This window comes from Oxyura jamaicensis, chromosome 20 (genome assembly GCF_011077185.1).
Source record: "Oxyura jamaicensis isolate SHBP4307 breed ruddy duck chromosome 20, BPBGC_Ojam_1.0, whole genome shotgun sequence".
Taxonomy (NCBI): domain Eukaryota; kingdom Metazoa; phylum Chordata; class Aves; order Anseriformes; family Anatidae; genus Oxyura; species Oxyura jamaicensis.
Window position 1 is genome coordinate 4,909,862 of NC_048912.1, and position 25,445 is coordinate 4,935,306.

Below are 25,445 nucleotides of genomic sequence, written 5' to 3' on the forward strand. Positions count from 1 at the left end.
CGCCGTGTCGAGTCGATGGGTGGGAGCAGCCCTGTGGTGCTGGGGCTGGGCACACACGTTCTTGGTGTTGCTTCCACAGTGGTGGTCTCGTGGTTTTCTCCATACCCGAGGATCTCCAAGTGCCTTAGGTATCAGCGAGCCAATCCTTGTAACAGTTAAACGTGGCACCTCCCTTCTTGACACTTCTGTACTGTGGGAGAAACTACGGCTTGGGTGAGGCGACCCGTCCAGGGTCACACAGGAAACCTGTGATGTGCCCATGAGCCAGATTTGTAGCCATCTGCTGTGGACTGCGTGCTGCAGAGCACTGCTCTGCTCCTCCAGTAGCTGATTCCCAGCCCCATATTCCCTTAGCTCAGTTTTATGGGCTGGTTAATAATTTCAGTGGGGTGGCAGTGGTCAGGGAGCAAGGCCTGTGCGACTGGAGCAACTCGTGCTGTCCACACGGCTTCTCTGATCTGATTGCCTAAGCAGGAGTCCCAGAAGTGATGTGGGAACACCAAAGCCAGGGCACCTAATGGGAGGGAACTGAAAATTGTGTAATGTTGGGAAAGGAGCTGTGTGGGCAGGCGTGGAGCCCAAAGTAGGCAGGAGAGCAGTCGAGTGTGGTTTTGCCTGCTAGGCTCCCTCTTCCTTCCCATGCCACACTCAGCCTTCAGTTCGGTGCTGCCGTGAGATGGTCCTGCCTGTTGGAAAAGGGAACTTGACCAGACCTGCAGAAACACCCCTGCTGCCTCGGGGTCCACCTGGGACGTGCTGTCCCCATGCTCTGCTTCCCCCTGCGTTTTTCTTACTTCTTGTACAGGTCAGCAGAGCAGGTGGTGAAGTTTGGGTGAACAGCTGCTAAGCTGTAGGTGTGAAGATGCTGCCTGGGGATGGTGCAGGGCAGAGCATCGGGTCAGTCAGCTCTGGGTACCAAATGCCTGGCTGGGGGGTGCCCTGCCTCCTGCTGCTGCCACACGTGGGCACCTGTGGCTGGTTCTGGCTGCTGGTGCAGTCAGCCCAGCGTTACTGGTCCCACTGGTCTGACTCTGGTGCCTGCCTGAGCTCCAGCCCGTGGCTGGACCTCCAGGTCCTCCTCCTGTGTCCCTGTGGTGTCTTTTGCTCAACTGGGTAACGAGGAGTTTGCAGGAGGGCGTAGAGAAGAGAAGATGGGGCTGGAGCCTTCAGAGGTGCAGAGGACCAGGATGGGAGGCAAAAAGGACGTGCCAGAACTGGCAAATGCTGACTCAGTGGAAAGAAATGTTGGTCAAGAACACGTCAGGCACAGTGATGAGGTTGTGGAGGGGCTGGGAGGTCGCAGTACCTGGTCGTACTCAAAACTCAGCAATACCCCGAGCATCCTGCTCAGAGGGAGCATGCGTGGAGGAACTGTTTCTGTGCTTCTGGGAACCTTCTTGTCTGCTGTGAAGGGCAGAGTTTATTTGCCCACAGTAACTTTTAAGAACAGTTCTCAAAGGAGGGGAACAGTATGAGGAACTAGGAAGAGTATATTTAGCAAACTGTTTTCCTCCCCTCTCTACCCACACTGCACAGTGTCATTATGTGGCTTCGGGTGCTCGCTGCAGCACTGCAGCCGGGGTCTGTTTTGAGACGACGTGTGGGCAAGGCTCTCCTGCAGCTCACAGGCAGGGGCTGGAGGCATGGCCCTTCCTTTCGGGCCCCTGCTTCCCACCAGCTCTGCTCACGGGTCAGCCAGTTGAAACAAGGTGCTGGAATCTGGTGTCCGCTGGCTGCACTGAACGGAATTCAGGGGTTGGGAGCAGAAGTGTAAAACAGCTTCATGTGTGACCACGGGACGCTGGGGCCGAAAGGCGCTGCACTGATGCTCGATACCTGTGTGCATGCGTGGTGGGGCTGTGCTCATGGGCACTGCTAACTCAGCGCGGTTTTATCTCGGCCGTAATGATCATCCTCTTCAAGCTCCGAGTGATAACAACAGAGGGCCCTGAGCAGAAGAGAGGCTGGGCCGGGTGATCGTGTAGCGCTGTGGATGGAAGCCTTGTGCCTGCCTGAGGAATGCTCCCGCCCCGGAGGGATTTGCAGAGGAAGGGCTGGGTGATGCTGCCAGCTGCTGCCCCCCTGCTTCCCGGCGGGGCTGGTGGCTCTGCAGCTGCCCCCAGGCCCCAGGTGGGTGGTCCTGCAGCCTTAGTGCCTTTGCTGGAAAAGGAACAAAATGCGGTTATGTAAAAGAAGAACAAAACCCGCTCTTCTGCGGATTAAATTTTGACGTGATGGAAAACCTTGTGGGAAAGATAAGTAATTAAAAAAAGAGGACGCTGTGACAGACAGTGAGCTGTGGGCAGCACTCAGTGCTGTTCTGTGTGGGGAAGGCGGCTCATCGCGGCAAGCCAGGAGCTCTGCAATCCCATTCCGTGCTGCTCTGCCCAGCTGTGTAAACTCCCCTGAGCGCCAGGGTCGGTTAAGATGTGCCCGATTTGTTCCGTTTCCCGTGGGGCCCGCCTGGGAGCCAGCGCTGTCGGAGACCCTCGCGGCTGAGCTCCTGCCCCTGCCTGGAGCTCACCGCAGCACCCGCTTGCTCGCGGGGCTCCCTTGGCGTTCGCTAAGTGACGCCCGCGGTGTCGGGACCCCCCCAGCACCGACCCCCACCGCTGGGACCAGGAGCCCGGCCCTGCCTCAGGCCGCTGCCGCCATGGCAACGCCCCCGTGACGTCACGGCGCGGTGACGTCACCCGCCCTCGGTGGCCGCTTCCCGGTCCCCCCCCCCCCGGCGGCCCGCTCCTCCCCGCCTTTACCCGGCGTGCCTCGCTTCCGGCCCCACCCCCCTGCGAGGACTCCATTTCCCAGCGCGCCCCTCGCGCGGCCGCCGCTTGCCGGCGCGGCGCTGCGCCGCGGGGCACGCCGGGAGCTGTATGCGGCGGGGGTTGGGCGGTGAGGCGGGGCGGCGGCAGCAGCGGCAGCGGCCCGGGCGGCGGCGGCTGGAGCAGCAGGAGGAGGCCGAGGCCGAGGGGAGCGCCGAGCGCGGCCGGACCCGTCCCGTGCCGGCGCAGCCATGTCGGGGCTCCTGGGGAAGCTGTTCGGGGCGGGGGCCGGCGGGAAGGGCGGCGGGAAGGGCCCGTCCCCGCAGGAGGCCATCCAGCGGCTCCGCGACACGGAGGAGATGCTGAGCAAGAAGCAGGAGTTCCTCGAGAAGAAGATCGAGCAGGAGCTGGCGGCCGCCCGCAAGCACGGCACCAAGAACAAGCGCGGTGAGGGGCCGGGGGGGGGGGGGGGGGGGGGAGGGGTGCGGGGCCTGGCGTCGCCGCCCGGGGTTGTTTTTCTTTAAAAAATCGCGGATTTGGGTTAAACGGATCTGGGTCTGCCGCCGCGGGGCGGAATCGGCGTCTGGAGCCGCTTCGGAGCTCGGCGGTGGCACCGGGGCCGCGGCTGTGCTGGGGCCGGGCACCGGGCCGGGGCTCTGCCGAGCCCTTCCTCAGGAGGCTCCCCTGGGGCTTACTGCAACAGCTTTAGTAAGGCTGAGCTTCTCCTCTGGTTTTTTGGCCCACTTCGGTGACAAGCTCAAAAGAAGAACCCCGATACCCATCGTTACAGCCCTGCTCTGCAGTTCTGGCACCTGTTACCGATCCTGTTTGACTTCTCCTCTTCTGTTCCTGCTACGGCTTGGGACAGGACGGGGGGACGGCGTTAAACTAGAAGAGGGCAGGTTCAGATGAGATGTGAGGAGGAAATCCTTCCCTCTGAGGGCGGTGAGGCCCTGCCCAGGCTGCCCCGAGGAGCTGGGGGTGCCCCATCCCTGGGGGTGCCCAAGGCCAGGCTGGGTGGGCCTGGGGGCAGCCTGGGCTGGGGGCAGGGGGTGGCGCAGGGTGGGCCTTAAGGGTCCCTTCCCACCCAAACTCGTGGGCTCTGGGCTCTGTAAGGCCTCTCCCCACCCCTCTCTGTGTGCTGTGGGCTGCAGCGCCGGGCAGTGCAGGCATCGCCTTTCCTTGGAGGCGCAGGAGGGAGGAGAACCTGCCCGTGCGCTGTAGGATTCTGGGTCAGGCTAATTGAGGTGTCCAGGCAGAACAGGATCCCGGTGTTAATTAAGGAGCTGTGAAAACGAGAAGGGCTGAGGATAGTTTTCTGGTGGAAAGCCAAAACATCCCCCCCCCCCACCAAGGAAACTTTTATTTTCTTTTTTTTCCTCTCTGAAGCCAAGAGGCCAGCGTTAATACTGGGCTGCTGGGAAAGCCAGGGGCTATCTGCCGGCTCGCTGGGAAGCGAGCTCTCCTCGGGACGCGCTGTTCGTTTCCGCAGAGTTCGAGGTGTCATCCGTCAGTTGAGCAGGAACAAATTCCGTGTGCGCGTTTCTTTTTTGTTACATGGCTGTTTGGATTTGTCCCTCTCCAACTTCAGGCTGTTTTATAACCTGGAAACTGCGACGGTGACGCAAAGTCACTTAAACTTGTAACCTAGGGGAAAATAAAAACAAATTGGTTTTATTTATGAAAGTCTGCTTTTTAATGGAAATGTTCCGATCTAATGGAAATGTTTTGATCTAATGGAGACGTTTTAAGCAACACCAAATGACAGCTGATTTATTAGGGAGGGCTTTTAAGGATTGGCTCTTTATTAGATCTGAACTTTTAAAAGACCCAGCTCTAAAAATCCTTACAGCTTTCTTCCCTCTCCGAGACCCCTGGATTTTCCCTCTGGGTGTTTTTAGAAGTCCCTGCTCTTCACCAAGATGCACGGCCGGGAGGTCTCGACGTTGGCAGAAGGTGCTGCGTAAAGCAGGCAGCAGAATCTGCACATCTGCAGCAGTGGGCAGGGAGCTTCACGGGGAGATCAAGGGGAACGCGGAGCGATGTTTCCGTGTTCCTGGGGGGAAGGTGCGCGTCCTGCACCCTCGGCGTTGCGGGAGGAGCCGCTCTGTGCTGCTGGCACACCGAGCCCTTGTTCGGCTGCCAAGCGCGTGGTTTCTAAAGGCTCATTCACCAGCTCCTTCGGCACCCCGGGAGCCAGAGGGAAGCACAGAAACTTCATACGGTCCTTCTGGCCCTTGTGCCTGCCCCAAGCACATGCGGGGCTGTTATTAATTTAGGGGCTTGTTTTGTGCGTGTGTTTTCATCACCTGCATGGAGGGTGGGTGTCTAGGCTGTGCAGCCAGACAGCTTCTCGTGAAATTCTGAAGTTAAGAGGAGTAAATGAGTAACCAGCTGGTATAAATATCCTCAGCACGTCCTCAGGCTGCATTGCTTCTTGGTACGGGAGGCTTTCAGCTTGTGTTAGGAAGCTTTTTTTTTCATGGTCTTTCATTTCTGGCTGCACGGCTGTGGCAGTTTGACGATCACTGTGCCTTCTGAAGGGACTCGGGCCTTGGGATTTTTACAGGCAGCATTTTTTCTTTCTTTTTTCTTTCGCTCTACCAATTCCTTCTTATTGCTCCGTGGCACCCAAGTAGCTCCTGGGGAGGGGGAAGGCAACAATCTGCAAGGCATTGCTGCTGTTTTTGGCGTGTGTTAGGGAGAGCAGCAGTTACAGCTTCCGTGGGGTTACCATTTGTTGTCCGTGGGGTGGAAAACTGCCACGGAGAAGGTTGGTCATCCTTAGAATAGGATGAAAAGTGAATGTCCTGTCTTCTGGGAAGGACCTGGGATAGGCCTGTGTTGGTTTTGTGATCTCTGTAAGCGCCCAGCCTGTTCTTTTGCAGACGGTGTGAGTTTGGGCGTTCACCTTTTTTCCTCAAAAGGCTCTTCAGCACTTTTGCTCCAGCTCACGAGTGGGCTCACTCCGCTCAGTGCTGTAAGTAGCAGCAGCGAGTGTGATTGGAACGCCAGTCAGCCCTTTCCTTGCTGGATATTGCACCTGTCCTGAAAGTAAGCTGCGTTGACAAAAGGCGTGCGTGGCTGTGCGCCCGATGGTTTGCAAGGTTGCCGCATCCTTTGCATCCTTTTATTCCACTCCAGTTGGTGTTCGTGGTGGTGTTGCGTCAGGTTAGGATAGCTTGGGCTGATCTTCATCACCACTGCTCCAGCTCTACGTCTTTGGCCACCACCGAGCTAGCTTGGGAAGCCAGGCTGCAGAGGAAATAGCGCGTACAGAAAGTGTGTTCGTTCCTTATCCCCCACTCTGTGGGTATCGTGCTTCAGCCAGTGTCTTTTCACTGCCTTTTCTGATGAAACCCCAAGGTGAAGTTGTCTCCGTGTGAAGTTTTTACAGCAGGGAGAGAGCCCTGATGCCCTGCTGGGTGCTGCTTTTAGGAGCAGCCCACCGGGGGTTAGATCTGGAGTAAATCAGTGCAGGCACGCTCCTGCCTGCTGCTGGATTTTACCTTCTTGTCAGTGAACACAAGGTCCCCAAGTACTGGGAAGAGGGAAAAGCTGACACCAAGCTAATGTGCAGTAGATACATTCAGGTGTTAGCAGGAGACTGACATTTTATGGATTTTCTACCAACTCTGATTTCTGCCAGCTAGTCAGAGTTCCTCCTTCTCTGTAAATACACAGTGCTGTTTTTTTCGGCACTGGTGACCAAGTACAAAATGGATGCAAAACCACGGCTAAATACCAGCTGTGTAATTCAGGCTTTTCCTGGAAAGAGAACACTCCCGTTTTCCGTCTCACACCAAAAAAAGAAAGCCAAACAAGAAAGCTGGGCGTCAGCTGAAGCCGAAAGTCAAGGCTTCATGCCCCCTACCATCATCTTTCAGCAGGCCCTGGTGCTGCCGCGGGCGGGTCAGCTCAGCTGGCCGATCCCACCCTCCTCAGCCTGTCCTTCTGTCAGTCAGGTCGGTCTGCTGCGTCCCCCTGTCCGGAGCTCGGCAGGGCTGCCCGGAGCGCCACGGTTGGCATCGGCTGCTCCCCAGAGCAGGAGGGGCAGCGTCTGCTTCCACCGCTGCTCCTGCGCTAACGTGAGTGGCTGCGTGGGCAGCGCGTGGGTTGGGTCAGTGGCTGCTGCAGCCAGAAGCAAACTCCCTAAAAAACAAAACAAGCACCCGCCAACCTTGTTTTCTGCTCTCCGGCACACAAACAAGCGCTGGGGCTGGTCCCATGGTCAGGAGCGCGGCTGGAAGGCGCAGGGCGCTTCTGCCTCCTCCTCTGGTGCGGGGCCAGTCCCAGTGCTGTAATTGTGGTGAAACCCCAGGGGGACGTGGTTCCCCCAGCTGGGGGGCAACTGGTCATCCACCGAAATGTGGAAGCACACCTGCGTGATGGCGGGGTTGCTTTCATGTAGGGGTCTGAATGGCTCAAAGAGTCCAAATAACCTGGAATTCAGGGAAGAGAAGGCTGCAGCCCCAGGCCTGGGTACGGGCAGAGACTGCAGCGACCGTGGTCCTGTGTGTTAGGGTCTCGCTTGGGATCGCTTGCAAATCGATAGCAATGCTGGCTGAGTCCTTCATCCTCCCTAAGGTGAATGGGCTGAGTGTTAAGCGCCTGGCTTGGGAGAATCGTGCTGGTTACTCTGGTTTTAAGGAGCTGTTTGAAAGTAAGAGGAACCTTGTAGTCTGCCGTTCTGTCCTGTGCCTGTAGAACAGACTCCTGGAGTCCAGTTGCCCCAGTACAGAACAACTGGGGAGGGATGGGAGGATTCAAAACGCCTTTTAAAAAACTTTACAAAGTTGCACAAATAACCCCCCAAGCCTGCAGTTCTGCCAGATGCAATTTGGTAACGACTCGCTGCAGTCCGTCCTTTCTCTGTTCTGTGTCGTGTGCTGCCAGAGGGGAAGCCTGGTGTGTTGGCAGCCACCGACATTGATTTTAGTGCATTTTTTTAATTGCTTTTTCTATTGCAGTGCATCACGCGCTGCATTCCGGTACCCCGGAAAGCCTCAGCTCTAGTTCGTAAAGCCTGCTGAAGGGCTCCTAGTTCTGGTTCCGAGCTGCAGTTTGCAGCTGCTGCGGAGTGCTGGTGTGGTTTAACCCTCCTTCGCTTACTCGGACCTGTTCAGCAGGCTGCCAGCTTGGTTCTCGCTGGCAGGGCTCGTGCTGGGATTTTGGGCTTGGCGCTTGTTCCCTCCAGGCCTCTGGTGGCTTGCAGCTTTCACGCCTTCGGAGCTTTCAGGCCTGCGGTGGTGGCAGAGGTCACGGCTATGCTTCACATCGAGCAGGGATTGCAGCCTTCCCTTCCTCTGCATCGCTGCTGGAAGCAGTAGCACACTGGGCTGTATGCTGCTGGCTGGAAGGCCGCTGCCAGGATTTGGACAGATTTTTGCTCCCCCCCAGTGAAATCCTTACCTGTTTTGGAAAAAAAACCAGACGTTGTTAACGCTGCCCTTCCTGTTGTTCTGGGGCAGCACGCGCCGCTCGCCCGGAGCCTTTGCACGGCTGTGGAGTGAGCGGGGAGGATGTGGCCTGGCCTGCAGGCAGCGAGGCTCTGCGAGTCTGGTGGGAGTGGGGTGTAAAGCCAAACTTTGCCACCGAAAACTGCACAATTTTGCAGAACTAAAAGCTGGAGCACGTGGGTACTTCAGCGTTCGCTGTGGATTTGCAGCCAGGTAACCAGTGAGGTGGAAATTGTGGCACAAAGTGCCTGAAACGGACAGGGTGCTGTTGGGGGATGCTGAAAACGCTCACGTCAGACATCGGGAGAGCCCAGCCGTCCCCTCGGACCCCTGACGGCCCCACGGGGGTTGTGCTGGTGGCCGTGCTGGCAGAGCCTGGCTCTGCAGGGGCTGAGGCCGTTGGCAGGTGCAGGGCAGGTCCGCTCGCAGCGCCATGCTGGGCCCAGGCGAGGAGGCTGGGGCACTGCACACCTTCCCGTGGTACCGGCGTGGGGAAATACGTGGCTGCTGGTGGGAAGGGCACGGGCAGAGCTGGGTTCCCCATCGGGGAAGCTCAGGGCCTGGCTGGGACCAAGGCAGTGACTGTTCTGCCCCTCACGTCCTCACGGTTGGAAATCCAGCGGGGAAGTGCCTGCTCTGGGTTCCTGCGGGTTCATCAGTTATATGAAGCCTTTCCAGGACTCATTTTATAGGGGTTAATATAACCCTAGCGCTGACGTAATATAACTGTTACCCTGACGGATGTTGTCTTTTAACTCTGCCCTGGCTGGCAGTCAGCTGTGACACCTTGTGTTGGTGCTGTCCCAAGAACCAGGGTAGGCACCCATTTTTGCACACATGGACTTGTGTGTTTTGTCCCTGTGTGCGGCGACTGAGGGCTCAGTACTTCCACGACTGCTGCCTTCTGTGTGACTGCCCCGTGCCCATGTCGTGATGGTTGCCACAGCTCGGAGGAGAAGGCCACGGGAGAGCCCCAGCGGCCTGCCCGGGGCTGGGGGGCTGCAGGAGAGAGGGGGGGGACCCTGTCAGGGGGTAGGGACAGACGGGGGGATGGCGTTGAGCTAGAAGAGGGCAAGTTCAGATGAGATGTGAGGAGGAAATCCTTCCCTCTGAGGGCGGTGAGGCCCTGCCCAGGCTGCCTGAGGAGCTGGGGGTGCCGCATCCCTGGGGGTGCCCAAGGCCAGGCTGGGTGGGCCTGGGGGCAGCCTGGGCTGGGGGCAGGGGGTGGCGCAGGGTGGGCCTTAAGGGTCCCTTCCTCCCAAACTGTTCTGTGACCTGTGAGGGTTGTGATGATGATGTGGGTTGGCAAACACGCCATTTGGAGCTGGAGACTGTACGGGTCTGTCATCAGAAATGAAAGGAAATTTAGGCCCTGAGGTGGACTGCGGCCTTACCAGCGAAGTGTTCAAAGGCTGAGTCAAGAAGTGCGAGGTATTTTGAAAAATAAACGGTTCCATTTATTTGCTTTATAATGTTGGGGTTTTCCCAACTTTTTCCCCTTCCCATCGTCGGTGTTGAAATTGGAAAATTCATGAAAAAAAGTTAAATTTTTCACATCTCAAAATAGCATAACTTCACCAGATGAGATGTTGAGGGAAGTGCTAAATATTGTGACAGCCTCAATGAAATTCTTCAGCTTGGCGACACTGTAGTGGGAACTTCACAGAGCTGGAAAAAGGGTGACAGATTACCCAGTCAGTAACTTCCTTCCTTCCCCAGGAAGAACATGTCTCCAAATGAGCCACTTAAGGGTCGGATCTCCCGAATTTTGTGTCTTAGTCTCCAAACTATTGCTTAAACTTCGGGATTCTTTTTTCCCGTCAAAGAAGAACATGTTGAGATGTTTAAGAGGAACTGCTTCTGTTCTTGTAAAGCTGAACCTCTCTGATGTGTTTATGGCACAGAGGCTCAGAGGAAGACAGTGTTTTTTTTTCCTGGGACTCTCTTTAACTAGGCGTCCTTCAGCAGTCTCAAAATGAAGAAAACCCACAAGGAGTATTTGCAGTCTGTCAGGGTCCCAAAGAGCCCTTAAGGAGCATACTTTTTCTGTCCAAAACCCTTCAACGTTTGTTGAATTCTGAATGTTGAATTCTGAATTCTCTGAGCGTGTATAAGTATCAAACTGATGTGAAGCAGGGCGCAGGTTTTTAACAGCAGGCAGTGTTAGTGGGCACTTTGGTAGGGTAAGAGAGGCTCATTTACCCCAGTGGCCTCAGGGAAAAAGACAGAAGTGTCCAGGACAGCTCGCCTGGAGATTATCTCAGTGAGGATTATTGACCAGAGGATTGCTGTCTTGCTGTTCAAGGAGCAAAGAAATCAGCTTCGAAGGGTTTCTTTGATCCTGGGCTGTTAACCTCTGCGTCCTGCAGGAGGCCGGGCCCAGGAGGAAGTTCCTCGTCTCACCAGCTCTGGCCCCACGAGTGCGGTGTGCTTCGGTCTGCAATTTTCAGCCTGAGTGACTTAGTCACTGCTTCGGCAGTAAATCACATTGCGATCATGGGTTGTGACCTTCAGAAACACACTTTCTGCGCTCATAAAAATGGCTATTTCTGACTCAGTCGTATAAGGAAGCATGGCGAGGTGTGTTAGGGTTCAAGTACAGCTCCTTCCAACCCAGCTGCGGGGAGCGGAGCTACGGGGCCGGGCCCGGCGTGTTGCGGAGGTGGCTGCTGGTGCACAGGGATGCTTTCTTCTTGATCACTTCCCCCTCGTGTATTTACGCATTTTTAAACCGTGAATCCCCATTGTTTAGTTCAATCTCTTGCACGATAGCCTAAATGCTCTTGCACTACTTTCTTCAAGAGAGAAGTTGTAATCTTGGTGTTTTAGATTCAGAGAGGACAGAAGGCTGCTTTTATTCTCTGTCTGGGCTGAGATGCTTTATTCAAGTAGCTTTAATCAGTCGCTTAACCTTTGAGCTAGGAAACATTGCCATCCTCTGAGGAGAGGGTTTGGGAACTAATTGATGCTTAGTAGACAGACAGAAAGATAAGTGGAGAAAAAAGACAGAACCCCAGTCTCATCCTGGGCAAAACCACTGCCTCCTCTCGAGGAGAGGCCCAGGAGGCTGCTGCCAGCCCTGGTGGCTGCTTTCTGGGAGCTCTGCTGGAGGTATTAGGCCTGGTAGTGGGGGAAATGCGTGATGATGGCTTCAAGCATTCAGCATAAAGTGACTTTTAGGCCTGCGTGTGTCCTCCAGACATCACAGATCTCGGTAGGTGATCTTCCCTGGGAAAGAAGTCCTGCTGCTTTGCCCTGTGTGAGCCTTGGAGTTGATGTCAATTTATTTTTAACCATGCTTCAATGCCTCTTTCTCCCATCCGCTTTCACACCGTGATGCTTAAAATCCAAGCTGTCTTCTCTGACCTCTGACATTTTATGCTGAATGTAGGCAGGTGATGAATGGGCAACCAGTTAGGAACAGGCTTACATGCTGGTTGCTGGCATGTTGTTAGTGTCACTGAAAGGCTTTGTGTTCCTTCTCAGGTGGAGAAGTGTCACCGGCGTGCAGGACCGGCACGGGGCTCTGTTGGAGCAGATGAAGGGCAGGAGATATTTCCAGCACCGGCACCTGCGCCAAAAAAAAAGCCCAGGCAGAAGCGTGAAGGACAAGGGTGCTCTCTAGCTGTTGTATCCGGACCGGGGGTTTTGGAAACAGCCCAAAAGGTTTTAGAGGTGTCCTGAAAAGATCTGACCTCTGGGTCCCTGAGCAGAGAACTGAGAGTTGCCAGCTTCTGCACGGTGGGAGCCCCGGCTGCTCTCAGAGCTTCCTTGGGACGTGCTGCGGGTTGGTTGTGCCAAGGTGCTGCCTGCATGCTTTTCTGCTGAAAAAGTCTTTTCTGCTGGGTTTGAGCCCCTACAAGTGGTGTTCAGCTTTTCTGAGCTGGCAGGCATCAGAAATAATTTGGTTATTCAAGGCTAAGCTCAGAGGTATGAAGGAATTTTGGGAAGTGCAGTGGGATTTATCATTCCTGCATTTACATCGAGCTTTTTGTCTGCTTGTAGCATTGGAGGGTATTTTCTGAATTGCTTTAAATTAGATCTTTGTGGGATTTTTGTGAGACACTGTGAGCTGTTCGCTAATTCTCCGCAGAGTGAGAGATTAACGGTCACTGTCGAAGGTGAAGCCGCTGCAAGCCAGGCAGCAATTTACTTGTTACGCTTTGTGGTGCCTCTTGTTTTTCCCTTTTCAAGGGCAGCGAGGATGTTGTTGATGATTATATTTTCTGCCTAGGCAAGCAGCAGGAAGATGGAATCACGTTTTCAGAAGCAGCAAAAATAATGATGCGGCTTCCGTTGGGTAAATTCTAGACAGGCTGACGATACAACGTGCAGGGCACCCGCCGTGACGTGACTCTCCATCACCTCTGGGGTATGGGCTTTCTGTGAGAGGGGCCAAGAGACCCCTTTGGGAAGCCTCTCTGTTACCTCACCGTATTTATTTTGGCATGGCATGGCTGACACAGCATCCGTGATTTTTGAGGCTGCTGTAGAACTTTCTCGTTGCATACGAATGTGGCTGGTGATCTTTTCTGATGGTCTCTCTGATTCTGCCATTTCTTCTTTCGTTTGCCAGAGGGAACTTAAAAATTGGATGTGAGGTTACCCCCGCCCCCAGCTGCAGTAATCAGAGCCATTAATCCATCTTCCTCTGCTTCTGTTGTAGGTGTCTGGTGTAACTCTAACAGATCGTTGTGCCATTCCTTCCAGTTACAGGTGGGAGGTGGACAGGCAGTGAGCGTGCGCCTTGTGAGCCGTCCGTCAGGACAAATTCCCCGGGTTCACAACGCCTGGACCTCCGTAGAAGCCTGGTTTGGAACTCAGTGAAACTCCCAAGTGTTTTTTGCCACCATTCCCAGTGCTCTTTGAAGCACCTGCTCCTCCTGCTCTCCTCGAGACATGTTGCCAGCAGAGCCTGGAGTTCCAAGTATTTGGAAAAAGGAGGCTTGAGTTCTTCCTTGTTTCTTTCTAAACCAATCTATATTCTGCTACTAATGATATTTAAAAGCATTTATTCAGTAGGATTGCTGTGGGCGTTAAGTACCCTGTTCACACTGCTTGTCCTGCCAGTGCACAAGCAGGGCTTAGTTGCAGCAGGCCGGTTGATTTGTTTTTTTTTTTTGAACTTAGTGATGTTCATAGCCAGTTTTTTCCTCCCTGAATGCAGCATTACTTAGCAAAAAATGTATTTTTATTATCCTGCTAACGTCTGATCGCTCTGAACCTTTTTCTTATTTCACTACCAAACTGGTAAATATTATGAGGGAGATCTTAGACTTGTGGCTGTGTTAATAATTGTTGACATACAGGTTGAAATACCTTAAAAATTACATAAAATTCTTCCAGATAGCATTTTTTTTTGAGAACAAAGTGAAATTATTTGGGTGAACTGTTACGCTCTTTCAGACTTGTAAGCCCGGACAGAGGAAGATAGTCTGGCAAAACGACTCTGCCCTTTTCCCTTGTGAATGTTCATTTATCAGACAGAGGAGTGGCTGAAAACCATAACAGGAGGTCCTGCTTATCGGTCGTGTTGGAGCGCTGGGCGCTGCTGTGCCTTCTTTTTGCTCACTGTGGTTGAACAGTAAGCATAAAGCTGCTGCTGGACTTTTGTGGGGGGGCTGCCACAGAAATTCAAGTAGGTCGGAAATTTAAAAGTAACAAAAAAAACCCAAACCTGTAAAAAATAAACTAATACTGTGCAGTTCAGCAACTGAAGACTAAAAGGGAAAGAAGGAAAGCATTTTTGGATGTCAACAAGTTTGACTTTCTAAGACGGCTGTAAATTTTTCTTCAAATTTGCCTGTGCACGTGTTTTTCCGTTCAGGAAAATGACAGCAGTTTTCACGCAGAGCTCTGACCGTTAAACCTTTATCAGTGCAAATTGGGTCCAATGTCCCAGCTGTAGCCGATACTACAGGCGAAGAATATGTCAAACTGTCAGATGGAAACGATCCCCTTGAGCTTGCTCACCATCTCTTAATGGGTAACGGGAGTCACCCCGCTGCTTGTAAATGTATGACCTTCCAATTTACTTGTAATAAAACACATTTCTGATTTTTCTCCAGGGGGTACTTACCTATGGCAAGTGCCGAGAACTTAACTAAAAATTCAGATAAGTTTTGTTACCTGCTGTTAGGTTTTGGAGGGTATTCCAAGCGTCTGGATGCCCTCGTGCACCTTGGGGTTGGAAGGCAGAGCACGCGCTGTCCCACCTTGAGGCTGGGGGTTGTAAAGTTTGCCCAAAATACTGCGTTAGTGCTAGTGGGCTCCTGCTATCGTCTTGTGAAAAGTAACTTTCCATGTAACCATCAAATATCTTTGCTCTCGTGGGGTTTGCTTTGATTTATTAAGCGAAGATAAGCACTGAGCTTAGGATTTTTATTTTTTAATAGTTCTAAGTCTGCCACTGTTTTTTTGCTTCTTGCAGCAACACATCGAGTCCAACGCTGTTTAGCAGGCTGAGTTGGTTGTCTGTCAGTTTGTTCTGGTGGGTCAGCAATCGCTGTCCTTCTGTGATTCCTGCAGGGGACTTGAGATAAAAAGAAAGGAGAGGAAAAAAAGGCAAGCCAAAAGATCCCCTCCTAAAATAGCCAGTGCTTTGAAGCAGTGCTGCTGTTTTGATATAGAAATAGGTTAATTCAAGAGCAAGCTAACCCCAGTCCAAAGCCTTCCTGCTTTTTGGGGGGAGAAGTGCCTGGTGTTACCTAACGACTTGGAATGTGACTTCATGTGGAGGGAAGGCTGTCAGGGCGATGCTGCAGCCCGCTCGGTGCTTCCTGAGCAGTCAGCGTGCTTCACTTTCCCTTGCCTGGTGTCCTTTGCGTGTCCTGTACCGAGGAGCTGGTGAGGTTTCAGTGCAGAGCCCGGCAGCACCGGGCTGCTTTCTGCATTTCAGCCACGCCGCGCGATCCAGCGCGGACCCACTGCTAAATAATCGCTGACGGGTTGAGATCTCAGCCTTTCTGTGCTTCATCCTGCACGAAGGCAATGCTCTCATAAGACACACCGCGCACAGCCTGATGGAAGTCACGATGAGAAAAGCATTAATCCTGTTTGCTTGGAGCGTCTGAGTCTCAGGCACTTCACAGAAGCTGCTGTGGGGTGCTGGTTCAATTTATCTCACACAGGTTTTTTTTTAATCTAAGGTAAGGAAATTGTCACACGTGGAAAACGTAGATCAGCTCCTTCCAGAGAAATGTGCTGCCAGGGTGCTGGCAACAGGTTCTGGGTCGTGAGCGAGGCATGTCTGCCTAGGTCAGGGAATAAATGGTTTGGGTTTAATGGATGGTTGCAGGTCCTGCTGAGGCAGTTCCACAGCAATTATAGGTGGGTATTGAATTACGTTGCCTGCCGATTTAATTGCTGTCTTGGAAATAGTAAAGGCATAATTAGAGGTGCAGGTCCTGAGGTCTCCTCTTTCATGGCTGCCTCTTCGTGAAGAGCAAAGCTGGGCTGTGTTACATCTCGACTGCAAAGGCACATCCGTGCCTTGCATTTCTGTGAAACACCGTCGTGCCGGAGGGCGTTCTGTAGCCAACTGGCTCGTCTTCGTATTCATTTCAAGTTCTGAGAATGGATGTTGTGGAGAAAGATTTAATGCAGTTCCCTTCAGATGAAGTATTTATACCTTTGACTTCATTGAGAATTTAATAAAAATGTATTGTTCTGGTAGCGCACGGTTTCAGGAGGTGTTTGTGCAGATGCTGAGGACTGTTCTGCAGGATAAAAGCAGCTGAGCTGCTCATCGGTCTTCAGAAATTGACACCTAAATAGGAGAGTAGAGATAAAGTCATTATAGATCTAACCAGAATCATCCCCTGAGATGTACGCTGCCATCCGATACCACTGCTCCGTGAAGTGTAACAGCAGCGTGGACGATTTATAGCCCCAGAGACACCTGAAAAGTAAGAAATCAGTCCTAGGAGGGAGATGGAAAACCAACCGAACTGGAACAAGCTTGAAAAAAAAACAAACAAAAAAAACATGATTTTAAGTATTTCACTTGAAAGAAGATGCATTTTTTATTGATACTACTTGGTATATGGCAGAGATGATCAGCCAGTGGCCTGCAGGGTCTGCATGTGGTCCTGGTTGAGCGGGGCAGAGCCGGACCTGTTTGTGACGGGGACGTGGGGAGAGAACGGGGTCAGTGCTGCTGCCTGCAGAAAGGAGACCCCAGAGGCACGTGTCCCCTCGCTGCTGGGGTGTGTGTGGGACTCAGATTGCCCAGACTTGGAGGATGGAAGTGGTGTGGGTGACCTAAGTGAACTTGGTGGTATTTTTTCCAGCTTAATAAAACCTACTCGTATACACAATACGTTGGGATAGTTCAGCAAGGGAACGTGGATGAAAATTGCGGGAGGTTGTGATTGTATAATCTGAGGCACTGAATACCTTGTTCCGCCTTCCTTGGTGCTGTTGGCTGCAAGAAATTGCAGTCAGTAGTGTGAGGTTTTCGTCGCTGCAGAAACTCCTTTATCGCTGACCCTCACTGGGTTGTGCTAAATGTCGGTCCCGAACTGCCCGGATGCGAGGCTCTTGCTAGGGCTGCGTATAGCTCCCTGCCCCTTCAGGTGGCTGTGACACGCAGGGATTTCTACCTCCTTATCTTCCCGTAGGTCTGGGTGAGCATCCGGGCCACGGGAAGGTGGCTCCTGCAGGGGTCCTTGCTGAGAGGGGGCACAGAAACCTCGTGGCCTCGGCTGGGCTTGGTGTTCGGGGGTGAGCAGTGGGGGCACGCCGAGCCTGGGCGCTGGGCTGGAGGTTGGCGGAGCACGTAGCTTGTTTTTGCAAAAGCAGGAGCCTTGATCTCTGTTAATTTCTCCCCTGCTTATGTAGGAAAGGAAGGACAGATGGGAAAGGAACGACAGACGGAAGGAAGGCAGCGAAGGCCGGGCGGTGCAGTTTTGGTTCGCTGAGCTGGCGTGCGTGGGGATGGAGGGAGGGGTAGGTTTGCACAACCGCCCGATAAGCCCTGATCACGTGCTCTTTCACCATGATGCTTGCGGTGTTCGGTGTCTCAGGGCTTGCTTTGAGAGTACGTAGGCAGGAAATGCAGATAAACTGTGGCTGTTCTCAGGGAAAGCTACAGTGGGGAACTGTACGGAAATTACAGTGCTCGGGTTTGTGTAATGGTCATAAACCCCCTGGTTTTGCCTATACTTCTCTTTAATGCACAAAGTCTTCAATAAAGAATGTGCTTTTGCTATCTGACGCTTTCCCGGCATCTGTCAGTGTATAAACACAGCCTATTAGCAGTTTTATCTTTCTAAGATAACTTTGGATATCCTTAATTAAACAATTAGTGCAGAATTAGCCAGACCGAAAGCGCCGGTAACGCGCTGCTCTGTGCTTTACGTCTGGCGTAAAGCTGGAACATTTCAGGTGACGTTTGTGTTGAGTCCCAAGAAACGCTCACCTTGGCACTACACAAAGACCCCTTCCTGCCCTGCTTCTGCCAGACGGAAACAGCAACTGCTGCTGCCAGCACGTGTTGGGGGGGGGGGATTTGCTGATTGTTGGGGCGGAAGCCCCCAAAACGGCTTGTGCTGGCACAGCCGAGGTGATGATGTTCGTTTGTCCTTGTGCTCACATCTGCGAAGGCAGCCTGTGGTCCCCTCCAGGTGTGCCTGGCAGCTGAAGCTGCAGCTGCCCAAAGTACTTTTTGAATTCCCCCAGGACACTTTGGTAATTTGAAAATAACCAAAAGCAGCGTATTGGTAGTCGGTTGCAGAGCTGGGGGTATATATACAGCATCCGGGTGCCAGGATGTTGTCTTGAAGGGCTGTCAAGCTTCTCAAGATGGCATCTGACAATACAAGAGGTGTCTGCTGGCTTAATGTGCTCTGAGGAAACAAGCTATTTTGCTTCCGTTGCAGGAATTTACTCAGCGTGTCACAAAGTTATCGTGGCTCTGCAGAGGAGATAAGGGAAGCTGCCTGCTGCCGGGATTTCTTCCACCGTAGTCCCCCCTCACCAGAATATCTGCTAGGGAGTTGTAACGGGGACAGGCAAAGGTGCGAATAGTGTTTGAAGTTAAGAAACAGAGAGGAAGGCTGTCATGACAGCGGTTTGTGTCCAAGTGGAGTTTTTCAAGTGGGTGGATGTATATTACACAACCAAGTCCATGACACCGTGGGCAAGAAATCTTGCTTGTCAGGGGAGCAGCAGTGCCTCGAAGGGAAGTTGTCTCTCGTTTCCCACTGTGTTGTACTTGTTCTTGGTTCATCAGTGACAGTGCTCAGTAGGTTTTCCCTCCACACAACCCCTACGAGACTTTTAACCGCGTCCAGGTGAGGCCATGTGTAAATCTGGCTTCTTGTCACCGTGAGCGTCTCGCATTGAGCGTGCACCAGGCTGCTGCTGCCTGCCAGGGTGCCTGCAGGAGCGTCTGCTGCTGCCTGCCCTGCTTGGGAGGAGCTGAGTGCTGCAGGAGGAGCTGGAGCAGTCCATGCACGGTTTGTTTATGTAGGACTACTTCTATGTACGTACAAACACGCTGCTTCTCCCTGCAGCTGCACTGAAGTTCAGCTGGCCGGCAGGGGCAGCAGCAGCATAACCTCACAGATGGTTGCTGCACCAGCAGCTGTGCCGTGATGCGCGTGGGTGAGCGAGCAGAGGTGTTCCCGAGCAGAGGTGTTCCCACGCGGACCTGCTCGCAGGGTGCCTGCTGTTTGCTCTAACGTGGCTTCTGCCTTGTGGCCTTGTTAAGGCTGGCTGGGCCGTGCTGAGCCCTCGAGACACTTCTTGGCTCGTGTCCTTCTGGAGACGGGATGGATGGGCAGCTCACGTCTGGCCACGTTAGAGCAATTTTTTTGAAGGAGGTAAATGTAAGACAAACGATAGAAGATGTTAACGTTGCTCTGCGCTGCGTACCAGTTCGTGCAAAATGTGAGGGGCTGTCTGGGGTACAAATCTCACAAATCCTACTTTTTTTTCCCTTCTGTTGATTAGCTGCTCTTCAGGCCCTGAAGCGTAAGAAAAGGTACGAGAAGCAGCTTGCGCAGATTGATGGCACGTTATCCACAATTGAATTTCAGAGGGAAGCCCTTGAAAATGCCAACACTAACACGGAAGTGCTTAAGAACATGGGGCTTGCTGCTAAAGCTATGAAAGCTGCTCACGACAACATGTAAGTTACTCCCCTCTTTTTCTTCCTGTAGTAATCTTTAGTTTGGTGTTTGCTTGATCTGCTAAATACCAAGTTTTTCATAACTAAAGGTACAGTGAGTGTAGCAAAATCTTTTTAAGAGGCTATAACTTAAATAAAACCGAAATATTAGGTATATTTGTGTGTTAACCAAAATACGAAGGGCCAACACTTCCTCAGTTTGGTACCACTTCATGTGACACGAAGCCAATAATGCCAAATGCACTTTGTCCAACAGAAGACTAGCATCAGTGTAGTTTAAAGCAAGTGGGAGGGTGTACCATTGCAGATCCACCTCACAACAGCAAGAATTTTAAGTCTCACGGGGGGAGTTAACATTCTTTCTTTGTGTTTGTAGCAGTTTCTTTGGAGTTTGTGTATGTCGCAGTAATTCAATGTAAACTGCGTTATGGGAATGTTGTTCCAAAAGCAGATATTTTAGATGTAATATAATAATGCTGGATTAGGGAACAGAGCGAATTAATAATAATGTCAAAATACAAACCAAAGCCTCTTTGTACAAGGTCTCTGTATATAATTGCTGTGAGCTAAGCTTCTTGGGAAAAGTGGAAAAAAAAATGAATTGTATTTTGAGATCAGGATGTGAGGTGTAGGAAGATAGATTTGCATGCAAAATATTTTGAGAGAAAGAACCTTGTAAAGTGTCACCGTGGTGTGGCATTACTGTGAAAACCAGGAAATATGGTCTTAAGTGCAGATCGGGAAAGTGCCTGATTTGCCTACTCTTTCCTTTCTTTTTCAGGGATATTGATAAGGTCGATGAGTTAATGCAAGACATTGCAGAACAGCAAGAGCTGGCAGATGAGATTTCAACAGCCATCTCAAAGCCAGTAGGATTTGGGGAAGATTTTGATGAGGTATGCTTTGTATTTCCCTCTGTTTAAATGAAATCTTTTAACATCTGCATGCTGCATGTATCTAGCTATAGTACTGGGATACAAAATCACTCCTGGAACTTCTTACTTGCTGTTTCTACCAGTACATACAGCAGTTGTGTACCTGGCTTTATGCTGAGAATGGTCTGGATGACTGGATGTGATAACTTTTGGACTTGCACTATCTTCCTCTTTTCACTGCTTTCCCCACCATCTTCACTACAAGAGAGCAATACAGGAATTCAGACAAAGATTCGGATTCCTTATCTCCTCAGATTGCTCTGATCTGTGCATTGAAGCTATTTTCTGTGATAACACGACCAGCTAAATCTGCTTGATAATAAACATGATCTAAAGTGTCGTCTTTTTTTTTCTCCTTTCTTTCTAAAACTAGGATGAACTTATGGCAGAACTAGAGGAACTAGAACAAGAAGAACTAGACAAAAACTTGCTGGAAATAAGTGGTCCCGAGACAGTACCACTACCAAACGTGCCCTCGATATCAATACCATCAAAGCCAGGTATTTATGGACCAGAAACATCTTGGGTTGTTGTCAAGTATACTCACTTAAATTCTAGCTCCTCTGATTTGAGAATCCGAGCTGCAGGCAGCACAGACGTGTTGCTTGAAACAGCTTCATGAGTTCAAAATCACATCCGGTGACGTTTCTCCAAGGAGCTAACCTGCCTTTCACAAGAACTATGGGAATTAACAACTGTTCCTGTGATAGTTGTTATTTGTTCTAGCACTTCCAGTTTATCTGCAGCATGGATGATGCTCAGGTTAGAGTCAAGCTGTGGAAGAAGGAAGCCAGTGGGAACCTTCTACCAATTGCTGCTGATCCAACGGGGAAGTAATATTGACAAACAGACCGTGGATATAAAAGGAAGGGAGTTGAGAGCAAATTAGCTCTTAGAATTAGTCCCAGGCTGGTTCAGGTATCCACACTGAACCATGCTTCCTTGCTGCTGTTTGTTTTTTATTTTTTAAATGTCATTCCCATTTTTCTGGCTTTTGGGAGGAACTCACTTGTATATCCTCAGTCTCCTGTTTGGGGTCCATGGTTGCCTTCTCTGTCTGACATCTGCACATATCCAAGCCAGACCGTACCAGACTTGTGGTCATGACAGTTTCAGAACATGTATATCTAGCAAAAATTAGTATGGTGATGTAACGTGGAGAATGGTCAAGAAGTGTTAGCATTTACACAGTTCAAAGCTGCTGTTAAATCTGAACTAATCACTTTTATGTGAACTACAAGTGATAACCTCGTGACTTAGAGCTGAGTGGGAAAACCTTTGACGTGCGTTAATGGGATGTGAAGCTTCACTACCCAGCTTGCTAAATCTGCCATAGGGCATTACAAGTAAGCTGTAGTCTCTCTCTGCAGCTCTATTTGGTGTGCTTACTTAGGAGGGGAAAAAAGGTCCAAAAAGCTGGAGGACAAAAAAATATTCCCAACTAGTTGTCAGCATACCTGTAATTATCTTGCTGCTTTCCAGGCTAATTAAAGACTTGGGAAGCAGCAGACAGTGCCAAACAACAAGGTCTGCGTCAGGTGGCACGCTATGAAGTTTGCTCCTTGCGTGCTCTGTTCGTTTCGTTTCAGTGTAATTGATTTTGCACTTTTTTCCTAGTTCTGTTTTGCTAGGCAGAATCGTTGATAAGTGTTGACGAGAAAGGCATGAATTACATCAATTACAAAAAAACGGTCTGGAGTCTGAGACAATCCAAATTCAGATCTGACAGCAGCAGGAAGCGTTTAAATAAATGTGGGCGTTACCTTTTTATTTCATAGCTGTTTTGATGAGCGTTGGTTGGATACGGGCATTAAAACGTACCGACTAAATCCACCTTCTGCACTATATTAGCTAGCAATGACTGCTGCCTAGTCAGAGGCATTGGAATTGTCCATGTTGGAGCAGCTATACAGCCTCACGTAACGCTCACGTAGGCATACCACTTCGTAAAATAATCACAAAAATTATGCATGGTTTTCATAGTAAAAACTGTGAGTATAAAGCAGTGTCTTACAGGATTTGTTAAGCTGGCTTTTCGTGGCAATTCGAATCCCACTGCTCTATTTGAATGGCACGCTCCTTGCTTTTTATTTAAAGCTGCCTCCGAGTCCAGCGTTTTGGAAAACCTGGGATTCTGGGGATGGCGTTGGGTGGATTTTTTCTGTTGTTGTTTGTTGCATTTTGTGTTCTTTTGTTTTCATTCCTTGTTTTTCACTTAAAAATGACCTAATCCAGACTGGGATCAAAAGTATTTTTGGTCACCATGGGCCGGACTTCCAAAGGGACTGCTTTTCCTACCAGCTCAGGGGCATGCTTAATGTGTCTTTTGCAGCAGAGGTGACTCTTACCCCTTTCAGTCATTGGATGGAAAATGATTGTGAGCTTTCCTGCTTTTCCAGTTTTCAGGAGCTGTCTGGATTTTGACGTAATCAGTCTGAATGCGAGTTGTTGTTGTTGTTGTTGTTGTTGCCTGCCAACTAAATGGGTGTCTGAAAGAATCCAGGCAAAAGCTGTTTTTGTTTAGCGGAGGCCGGAAGATCTTAATTTAGAAAAATGAATTCCAAATCTTTACAAGTAATAGTTTTTGAGTTTGACTTAAAGCTGACTCAGTTCCCCCTTACATAAAGGTTTCATTAAGATGACGCAAGCCATTCTAAGTAGTAATTATTTGCCTCTTTTGAAACAGTGATTTTGAAGCTTGAAGCTGGAACACTGTCTGAGGAAATAGCTATTTTGGGAGTTTTCCAAAGTTATTGTAGCTATTTCTTGGTTAAAATGGTTTGCTAAGTTGATTGTTTTCATTGCAGAAACCAGATTTATCATGTTATATCGTAACAACCAGCGTGGTTTGCTCCCCGGAAAGGACCAGAACTGATAGCATGATGCTTCCTGGTGTGCATGGCACGAGGAGGGGAGTAGCACAGACCTAGTGCTAGGTAGCTCTTCAGCCCAAGAGTTGGACTCTTCAGACACAAGAGTTGAAAGTCTCTCGATTCCAGTCTTAGCTAGACCAAAACCTCTGTGTTTTGTTGGGCTTTGAGGACTTACTGATGGAGTAAGGGGATTTATTTTTGTTTGGGAGACTGTGATACTGGAGATGTGAGACAGGTTTCTGTAAGAAACTAAATCCTTCTGGGGGGGGCTCAGAAACTGAGGGCTCAGGGTCTGCTCCTTTATGGCATGGTGATTGTGGAAAACAGTAGATGCTGCAGGCGTACACATCGTAACCCTCATGCGTGTTTGCATTCTTCCTATGTTTTTTTCCTATTAAAGGGGCAACCTCAGAAAATTTAGTCCGCGGTGGCTTTTCAGAAGGTACCTTCAATTGAAAAGGTCTTGTGTAATTTTTCCCCCCCTCATCTGGCATTTGGTGCTTCGTTTATTGGTTAGGTCTTCTCTCCTGCAATGGATGGGAGCGCTGTTGGGTTCTGTCAAGATTCCCCGTCTTAACTCACTGGTTTTCTTTTAATATTTTGCAGCCAAGAAGAGAGAGGAAGAGGAGGATGAAGACATGAAACAGCTGGAAGCGTGGGCAGAAGCCCAGTAACCACGGCAGTAAATGGCTGGAAAAAGACTTTGATTACCTATTCTGGGTGCAAATATGTTGTGTTGAGGAGAAAGCATAAGCAAAATGTCTTTATCTTTAATTTTAACCTGAAGCAGTGGGAACTGCATTGCTGTTTTCTGCATAGTGAGGTCTGCACGAAGGAAAGAAGGGGGAGCAGGAGGAATTGCCTGCAGTTCGTACGGTTGAATTTCTGTAAAAAGGTATTTGCAAAATCAAACATTCAGCTTTTGGACTGTGCTAATGCCACTGCTGGATCTTCATCTTCAAAAGTTTGGGCCATATTAAATTGACATAAGCTGAAAAACACTCTGTAATTTTAAGTCAGTTTAAGTGTGTTTAGAAGTCTTGTAAGGCATTTTAAAAAGGAAAAGTTGTAAGCCACCATCGGCTTCTTATTGTGTTTAGGTGCAGGAATGCTTTAGGTTTTTAGTTCTTTGCAATGTTTCTATCCCTTTACTGATGTGTGGCTAGCCTTGTGTTTGTCACCGCAGCAGCGTAGTCACTATTCCCATTTTAATTGGTGATAATGATTTGCAGTTGACAAATACATCTTGGAAGTTGGGAAGATTTAAATTTCAGTTGTACATTTTTCTACATAGCACTATGATGTTTATTGCTTTTTCTGTGATAATAACCCATTCAGATACATGCACACAATTATTTTAATTAAGAAACTACTATGGATTGCACTGTATTAAATATCTTGATTAATTTTCATCTGTGAGTACTGCCATCGCTTCCTTATGCTGTTTAAGTTATCCGACTCTATTACTTCAGTGCCATTTGGCCTCTTCCTACACGAGTGACATCTGCTCTTTAAAGCTAGGTGAACTTTGCTTGTATAACTGTAGCTTAGTTGTATAAAACTAGGGTTTTAGCTGAGAGAAATGGCCAGAGGACTCTCACGGCTCTTATTCTGATAATCTCCTGGGGCACAGTGTCAAAGTCCACACTAAGGAGAAATGAAAGCTGGGTTAATACTGGAATCAACAGGTTTAAGGACAGGGCTGAGAGCCTTGGCTTTGTATTTTTTTTGTCTTAGAAATAACACCCATTGTGCACTGTGCAAACAAAACGTGTTTTAAAGCTCTGGTATTTCATAGGAGTTATGACTGACACTCTCAAGTGCAGTGAAGTGTCTTAGCAGAAATGTTCAGGTTTAGCTGGGAGAGGACAAAGCAGTCCCATAGCACTTAATGCTTTTAAGGCTGCTGCTGCAGAAGCTCAGAACCTCTAAGTGACAGAGGCGCCACCTGGCAACCCAGCTGTTTCCTGGGTCATGTTTTCTTTCCTGGTCGTTTAGCCAATTGCTTCAACTAAAGGAAGAGCCTGGTTTGCACAGCAAGAAAATGCAATAAAGAGCGTCAAGATTCCTGTTTACTTTTAGCCAGATGGCTAGGACAATCTTGTTTCTTTTGGAGAAATGTGAGGGTGGTTTCTTAATCCTACTTTTTATTAGCACGTATGAGGATTGATCTCATACTCTTTCTGCTTTGAACATCACTGGATTCCTTGATATTTTGCATAATGTCAGGGAATAGCAAAAAATTCTTAGAGTAAGGCTCTAAGAAGCCTAAAGTAGGCCTA

The 25,445-nt window shown here is 50.2% G+C and overlaps 1 protein-coding gene across 1 annotated transcript; it reads left to right on the forward strand.

Moving 5' to 3' along the window:
• The first annotated feature begins 2,893 nt into the window (after nucleotides 1-2,893).
• Nucleotides 2,894-24,575, forward strand: CHMP4B (charged multivesicular body protein 4B). The gene is made up of 5 exons (XM_035343938.1): nucleotides 2,894-3,209; nucleotides 19,178-19,355; nucleotides 20,137-20,251; nucleotides 20,664-20,790; nucleotides 23,770-24,575. The coding sequence occupies exons 1-5, from the start codon at nucleotides 3,014-3,016 to the stop codon at nucleotides 23,835-23,837; spliced, it is 684 nt and encodes a 227-aa protein (XP_035199829.1). The 5' UTR covers nucleotides 2,894-3,013; the 3' UTR covers nucleotides 23,838-24,575.
• Nucleotides 24,576-25,445: the final 870 nt, after the last annotated feature.

Coding starts and splice junctions, on each gene's coding strand:
- CHMP4B (XM_035343938.1), top strand. CDS start 3,014: ATGTCGGGGCTCCTGGGGAAGCTGTTCGGGGCGGGGGCCGGCGGGAAG. Junction 19,356..20,136: donor AAAGCTGCTCACGACAACAT/GTAAGTTACTCC, acceptor TTTCTTTTTCAG/GGATATTGATAAGGTCGATG. Junction 20,252..20,663: donor TTGGGGAAGATTTTGATGAG/GTATGCTTTGTA, acceptor TTCTAAAACTAG/GATGAACTTATGGCAGAACT.